The 8,283-nt window shown below is 41.8% G+C and overlaps 1 protein-coding gene across 1 annotated transcript in view; it reads left to right on the top strand.

Moving 5' to 3' along the window:
* gphb5 (glycoprotein hormone subunit beta 5) overlaps positions 1–4,416 on the top strand; it is a 5,798-nt gene extending 1,382 nt beyond the window's left edge. Inside the window, exons 2-3 of the mRNA XM_061082208.1 lie at positions 791–986; positions 4,225–4,416. Of these exons, the coding sequence (XP_060938191.1) occupies positions 791–986; positions 4,225–4,416 (388 nt within the window). The remainder of the gene's footprint in view (positions 1–790; positions 987–4,224) is intronic.
* The last annotated feature ends 3,867 nt before the right edge of the window (positions 4,417–8,283 follow it).

Consider the following 8,283-nt stretch of genomic DNA (forward strand, 5'->3'; position numbering starts at 1 on the left):
TACACACATATACACACACATTTATCTTTTAACTTTATCATAAAATGAATTATTTGTACATATTTTTAATTGTATGCTGAAAAACATAAAAAAGCTATTTGTAGAATCTGATATACTGCGAGTCGTGATTAAAGTCAAATGAGAAAAACTATAATTTTCAGCCCAAAACCTCTGTTTATTATTTCTTAATTTATTTAGCGAGACTTGGGCTGAAAATCAACAAGTTTGAGATTCATTAGCACTCCTTTTTGTCTTTGCTTTCCATCAATAAACCTCCGGAGATCAGGACGATTATGACGCTGAACTTGAAGGAATAATTCCTGAATTTATTTGAGGTTCTGAGCCTTTATTGATCTTTTATTTCTGTTATCACTACCAGTGTTATTTATGTATTTTAGTTTCATATGTTTTCTTGTAGTTGAGCACTTTGTACTTTGTGTTGAAAAGTGCTTTGTTTGTTTTGAACCTGTCTGTGTTGCTGAGGAGAGACGTGGACCTCCTGCTCTCAGAGAGGAACCTGTTGAACCTCTTCTCCTGACTCTGCTCTGTCAGTTTAATGAGTCCAGTGACCTGTGAGGAACCTGTGAGGAACCTGTGAGGAACCTGTGAGGAACCTGTTGAACCTCTGCTCTTCAGTGAGGTGGAGATGAACACGTCAGAGTCAGATCTCCTCTGATCAAACAGCAGCAGGACTCAGGACTCAGAGAGAGCAGAGTCAGATCCAGCTGAAGAACATCTGCTGTGGTTCCTTCACATCTGAGCAGGTTCTGTGTGAACGTGTCTCCTGCAGGAGGCCCGAGCTGCTGCTCTGGATCCTGCTCTGGATTCCTCTCCAGCCTGGCCCCCCCCACACGGTGTCGGCCGTCAACCTCAGGCGCTTCGTCGGCTGCGCAGTCAGAGAGTTCACCTTCCTGGCCAAGAAGCCCGGCTGCAGGGGCATGCACATCACCACCGACGCCTGCTGGGGGCGCTGCGAGACCTGGGAGGTGAGCAGGCTGGGACATACTGTACAGGCTACTGTACACAGGGGAGGAGGGGAGGGGAGAGGAGGAGGAGGAGGAGGGGAGGAGGAGGAGAGGAGGGGAGGAGGAGGAGAGGAGGAGAGGAGGAGAGGAGGAGAGGAGAGGAGAGGAGGAGAGGAGGAGGAGGAGGAGGAGGAGGAGAGGAGGAGAGGAGGAGAGGAGGAGAGGAGGAGAGGAGGAGAGGAGGAGAGGAGGAGAGGAGGAGAGGAGGAGAGGAGGAGAATGTAAGATCGGCCTCATGCCCTTATAAGTAAAAGAAGTGAGGGAGGATCAGATGCTGGTTCAGCCAATCAGAGAGTTGCATACACAGACAGACAGACAGACAGACAGACAGACACACAGACAGACAGACAGACAGACAGACAGACAGACAGACAGACAGACAGACAGACAGACAGACAGACAGACAGACAGACAGACAGACAGACAGACAGACAGACAGACAGACTCCAGATGTTGAAGAGAACATCTGTGTTTACATCATCAGGATCTGCTCATCGTCATGGTGATGAGAATCTGTGTGAAGTGTAAATCTTGCGGCAGATTGAAGGGAGGGGGGGGGGAGGGGGGGGCAGAGATTGAAGTGACAGCAGCACTTTTAATAACAAAGCCTCGAGTGCATAAAACACACAACTGGATTTCACAAGTCGCCGGAGTCTGATTACAAAAAAAAAGAAAGAAAGAAAGAAAGAAAGAAAGAGAGGCTGTGAAATCTGTAGTTTCATCTGAGAGGAATCAGGAAGCTCATGAGTGTGTGTGTGTGTGTGTGTGTGTGTGTGTGTGTGTGTGTGTGTGTGTGTGTGTGTGTGTGTGTGTGTGTGTGTGTGTGTGTGTGTGTGTGTGTGTGTGTTACTCTGGATCTCCTCAGGGAGCAGACTCATCTTTTCGTCTGCCCCCCCCCCCCCCCCCCCCTCACACAGAGGTCGGAGACGCAGTACAGGAAGTGGGTGTCTCATTCAGGACAGACACTGCGAGGGGTCAGGGGTCAAACCCGTGAACTTCAGGTCACAAGGTCACCGGTGTCAGGAGTTTTATTTCCTCTCTCACTTTCATTAAACTCCCAGAACACCAGGAACTAACTAGAAGCCAAATCCTCTCCATCGCCCCCTGGTGGCTGATTCCAGTGTATTCTCCATCTGTCTAAAAGAAAGTGTGTGTGTGTGTGTTTGTGTGTGTGTGTGTGTGTGTGTGTGTGTGTGTGTGTGTGTGTGTGTGTGTGTGACGCTCACATCTCAAGAACCGTTCATCTTATCCGCCTCACACTTGTCATGTGTGTTGATGCATGATACGTTCAATATTAATAAAAGTTGAATAAATATTCGACTGTCAAACATCATCGGTGCAGAGTTTGAATTCCAGATATATTGGCTTGATTTCTGGATAGTTTGAGGAAGAGGAGCCGTTGACTCTTCATCATTTACATGTGGCTGCTGTTTACTAATACAGTTTTTCACAATTGTTAACACACGTTTTTCAAAACAATAACGGCTTTCTCAAAAATGCACACAGAAAACTCAAAACCTCACACACAAAATGTTAAACCTGACACTCCCTTTGCAAGATGACTCTTTGCCATCAAATCTCTTCACTGTTCACAAAATGGAACTCGTGTTTTCATTTGGTACACACAGCCATATTTTCAAATGACACACACCTACCATTTATTGAGTACACACAACTAAGCATTTGCTTGCACACTTCCAAGCATTTACAGCACACTGAAGTGCAAAATTGAAAACACAATCATCGAAATGGAACACACCATATGAATGACAATGACTCTGGAGAATTAGCCATTTCTCCTTTTGTAAACTGTCTCAGTGTAGGCCTACTTTTTTCATAGTCAAACATAAAACAGCACACAAATATGCAGCAAAAAAAGGTTTATTTCGGTACACACAGAGAACAGTACAGTACTGACACAGACAGCATGAGAATGCAAGTTACAGTATGGACACAAAGAGGTCAACACAGTGGGCTACAGTGAGACACTGTAGAAAAAGAACAATACTGGATTACAGGTAAAATACATGCATGTGTCAGTGCTGAATGTTTGGTACTAACAAGCACAAACTCTCTCCGTAACTCCTCGATGCGTCTGGGTTCTGTTTGAATGGGACCTGTTCACTTGTTTCCTCCGCATGGCTCCTATGAAGAATACGGTCCAATGTAGAGAGGCTGAGGGTCTGGACGTTTCTAAATGTAGCATGGTTAACCAGGATCCTAGTTTTTTATTTGTCTTAGTGTGATAGCGTTGTTCTCATGAACCATATCTACAATTTCAGTCTCCTGTTCGGCTGTGAAAATGCGTGTTCTTCCTCCACGGTGTGGTTCTCTTTCAGTCTTGCAAAATATAAATACTGTGAGCACACTGTATTCTGTTCTATTCCATTGTTCATCAAACAAAACAGAGGCTGAAGACACTTTTATGCTGCAGTCCTGATTGCAAATTGCTCAACAGACCTGAATGTTTAGAGATTTGAGTATTTGTGTGTTGTTGGTTGATGCTTTGAGATTTTACTTGAGAAGTGTGTGCAACAACTGAACATTGTGTGTAGTGTTTTGACAACAAGATGATGTGAAATTTACATCAGAGTGTAAAGAAGGAAAGTCAGAGTCTAATGAGATAAGGGAGTATGAAGTAGTGCCAAATTGGGTCAAGCTATTGGTACATGAAGTAAATGTTGTGCAAATTGTGCCGAATTTTTGCTTTTTGTGTGTTAACAACTGAGAAAAACTGTAAACACGACAGTTTGCTCATTAAAATACCACAGACGGGTATAAATGACATTTTTTTTACAAAGGTTTTACATTTAAAGAAAGAATATAAGATAAAAACATATAATATAAAGAAATGTTTTGTATATTATTGACTGAATCTCAGGTTTTTGTGTTACAGGAACAAGATTTCACATATTTTCCATATTATTTCTATCCTTAACTACAGAAAGATTTTCTCATTTTCTTTTGTGCCAGGAGTCGGATCAGAATCATCGTCTCACTCTCGTTTCTCTTCAGCGTGAACGAGTTAAACACATTAAAGATGCAGCAACGTGCACTAACACGTGCACTTACACGTTAAATGCATTTCCAACCTCATAAAACATTCGCAGAACCTTTTTAAAGCCTGTTTTTGCTCAGCTTGTGTGTTTCCCTGACACGTTGTGTGTGTGTGTGTGTGTGTGTGTTTGTGTGTCTGCAGAAGCCGGTGGTGGACGCTCCCTACATCGAGTCCCATCAGCGCGTGTGCACCTACAACGAGAGTCGCCTGGTCACCGTGAAGCTGCCGAGCTGCCAGGCCCACGTGGACCCGGCCTACACCTACCCCGTGGCCCTGAGGTGCCACTGTGGCGTGTGTGTGACCAGCACCACCGAGTGTGTCACCTTCGTCTGAAACACACACACACTCTAGTCCAGGCAAAGTAGCCCATTTTGGAGCCAAAAATAGAAGTAATTGTAAAAGATTTTTTTTCAGCATAGATTATTTCTATGAGGTGTCCAGAACAACATACTAAAAGTCCTAAGTAACCCTAACCCCAAAAAGACTATTTTTTCCTTTACTCCTATCAAAATGAAACTTCACACAATGAAAGTAACCATGAAACGTAACATTTTTTGTATTACAAGTTTCTTTGAAAATGAATTTATGTATGTATTTGTAATACATATGAATGGTGTTTGCCTATGCAAATTAGGACATATTCAATAAGTGTGGAGCTCATGTGCTTGTCAAATTCATTTCAAAAGAAACTTGTAATACAAAAAATGTTCAGTTCATCAAAGACACGTTCTGTCTGAGCTGGTGTTTCCTCGTCTTTCCAGGTTTGACAATGTACAAAAACTTTCATTGTGTAAAGTTTTATTTTGATTGGAGTAAAGGAAAAAAATAGTCTTTTTGGGGTGTATTGTTGCCGGGCCTTATTGGCACACATTGATGAGAATTAAACATATTTCCTCAACTAGGATTTCTTAGGACTTTCAGTATGTTGTTCTGGACACCTCATAGAAATAATCTATGCTGAAAAAAATTCTTTTACAATTAGTCGGTCGTACAATGCTACTTTGCCTGGACTACTCCTCCGGGTGAGCAGACGGGACATGGACCAGACCAGAGATCGGACGTTTATATAATAGATCATTCGTTTTTAATGACACACTCGTTCTACTGATGGTTGATGAATCAGTAAAATGCCGACAAACATCAAACCACATTCTTATTCTGCAGCTGGAATTTAATCTATGTCTCTGAAGCTTTAGATCCATTAAGCAAACACATTTTTCTTCACTAAAGTTCTGAAAACAATACTGTACTTTTCCCCTGTTGATTTTAAAGTGTCTTATGTTCGTCTCTTTTTAAATCTATAAAAACTTTGAAAGCGTGTGATTGCTGTAATTGCTGTAATTAATAATTGGCCTTTCAGAGAATAATCAGTGTCTGATGGGTGGTTAATGATGCAGCCGCTCGTTAGTGCTTCATTATCTGACCTGAGCTCTGAGGCCAAACTTCCTGCTGGTTCGTCATTAGTGGAAAAAGAATCGCTCTTTATTAAGAGTTGTTATTGGTTTGATTCGCTGCAAAGATATGATTTTAGTTATGAGTGGCTTCTGATACACACTCTCCCATTAGGGCGCGTTGTTATCAGACTTTTGTCTGACTTTTCGTGTATTTTCCATGTGTTCATTATCATAAGAGGAAAATTTACCCTTATTGACTGTAAATGTTGTGATATATAAAACTATATCGACAAGAACTTTGGGAAAAGTGAAGATAAACTGTTTAAACACACGATTCTTAAAAAGTCTGCAATTTGTGTGAAATACTTTAAAATATGAAAATGAACAGATGAATTTATCTTGTAACTGATTGATGCTGAAAATTAAGAACATTTCATAAGATAACCCCAAATTCTGAGGGTCAGCAGACGTTTCTCTAACCATAAGGTCAACTAATGACAATTAGTGGAAAGATAATCATTCTATTGATCCATCTCTTCAGGAGTCAGATCTGTTCTCTGATTTCCAGACTCTCAGATCACCAGAGGGTCAAAGGGCAGGTTGTTTAACTGAGGTCACTTCTACATCCAGACAGGGGCGTCAGGTTTAGTGAAGTAAGAGAGGACGAGTTAGAGCTAAAACTAGAATCCTGGTTATGATCTGGATATTGGAGCAGTGTTAGATTCAAGATTCAAGATTCAAGATTTTTATTGTCAAATGCACAGAGGTAACATGAAGCAGTCGCTGGCAATGAAATGCTTGGGTCACAGGCTCTCTTTAAGCAATGCTCAGTAACCAAAAAAAATAAAATAAAAATATAAATAGTATAAAATAGAATAAAATAGAATATCAAGAAAAAAGAATAAAATAGAATATCAAACATTTAAAATAGAAAATAAAATATACATATATCTAAATATATATCTTTACAGATGAAGAGAAAAATAAAACAACAATAGTTCAATTGTTATTACAGTAACCTGGACTCCAGGATACAAAATAACCAGGTTATATTCTATGTAGGCAAAGACGTGTGAGGAAACATGTGCATTAGCAGATTAAAGGTGAGAGTTAAAGGGAGTTAAATGGAGTTAAAGGGAGTTCAGCAACAAGTTTTCCAAAAGACTTAAAAATCGTGGGAAAACCCCGACAAAGTATAAAAACAGAAAACAACTCGTCTTCCTCTGGAGAATAAACCTTCAGCAACACCTTCATCCAGTTCAGGTTCCTCTGCTGCCAGTGGCCACTTTCTCAAACATCTGGAGACTCAACTCCAGTTCTCTGTGGATCCTGAACTCGTCCAGCGGAAGTAAACAAACATCTGTCTGCGTTAGCGTCAAACTGCTTTCAGGCTTGAAGAGGAGGTGGAGGTTAACAGCAGGAACAGAGGAGAGGTTATCTGAGCTGCTCTCCAGAGACCTCTGTTATCCACGAGAAGCATCCTGACAGGAGAGCAGTGACCCCCCCGCCGCTGTGCTAATCGCTCCTGACATTACCACTTCCTCTCCTGGCTGCAGGGGGGGGGGGGTACCAGAGAGGGAGGAGGAGGAGGAAGAGGAGGAAGAGGAGGAGACTGTGACACTACCACAGAGAGGTTCCTCGCCTGAGGTCAGCGTCCTCCTGAGCTCAGAGGGAGACACGGGTGGAATCATCTTCTTATCTCACAGGTTATTCACGGGTCACATGGACTGTAAATATTCCTGGTGCATTCTGGGAAATGATTCAACTTTCCATCTCATGCCAAAGCAAAGATCAGATCCAGTTTTCAAAAGGATCAAAGCTCCGACGACATTCAATGTGTCCCTAAGAATCTTCTCGTACTTTATTCGATATTTATTCATAAACAACGTGGACAGAAAACATATAATTTTGTGAACTCATCTGGTTTTTATTAGAAACAAAAGCAAAAACTCTGTCTGTTGTGGTTTGAGCATTTTATCAGACCTCAGCTTGTAAAATAGCAAAATTAAAAACCTCTTATTCAGCTTTCTGGAAATTAGTCGAGCTTTGAACTTACATGTTATTGAAATAAAACTGAATATAACTGAAATGTATTAATTTAAAGTTCATTATAACAGAGTGTTCTCGCCGGCTGCAGGTTCAGGTCGGTCTCCCTCCTCCTCTCCCTAACGAGCTGCAGGTCGGGATCCAGGGCAGGTGAGCAGATCCCCCCCCGCTGCGTCTGAAAGGGCCCGACAGGCTCCGGCTGAGGATATGAATTATACAGCTGCTGCTGCAGGGACGTGAGGGGGAGGGGGGGATGTGAGAGGATGACTAAGCATTAAGAGAGAGAGAGAGAGAGAGAGAGAGAGAGAGAGAGAGAGAGAGAGAGAGAGAGAGAGAGAGAGAGAGAGAGAGAGAGAGAGAGAGAGAGAGAGAGAGAGATGATTATCACTTTTATTACCACTAGAGAGGTGAAGGCTAATTGGCTAATTAACGGGAATTAACGGGAATAAACTGGAAATGTTGTGGGTAATTTATACTAACTGTATTTACCTTGTCATATACAGACATAAATATCAACATTTTGTTTTGTCATAGTCTGATTTGAGCCCTGAGGAAACTTTGGGCACTTGACTATATGCTTCTGCATCGTTGTGTCATTCTTAACATAGATCTTTGCACAGTATTTGCAAATGTACACAGCCTTTCCTTCTACATTGGATGAGGTGAAATGTCTCCACACATGAGAGAGTGCACGTGGCATTGTTCTGTAGAATAAGATGAGAAAAAAGTTTGTAAAAAAACACTAATGCAATGCCAGAGA

Source organism: Limanda limanda, chromosome 12, assembly GCF_963576545.1.
Source record: "Limanda limanda chromosome 12, fLimLim1.1, whole genome shotgun sequence".
Taxonomy (NCBI): domain Eukaryota; kingdom Metazoa; phylum Chordata; class Actinopteri; order Pleuronectiformes; family Pleuronectidae; genus Limanda; species Limanda limanda.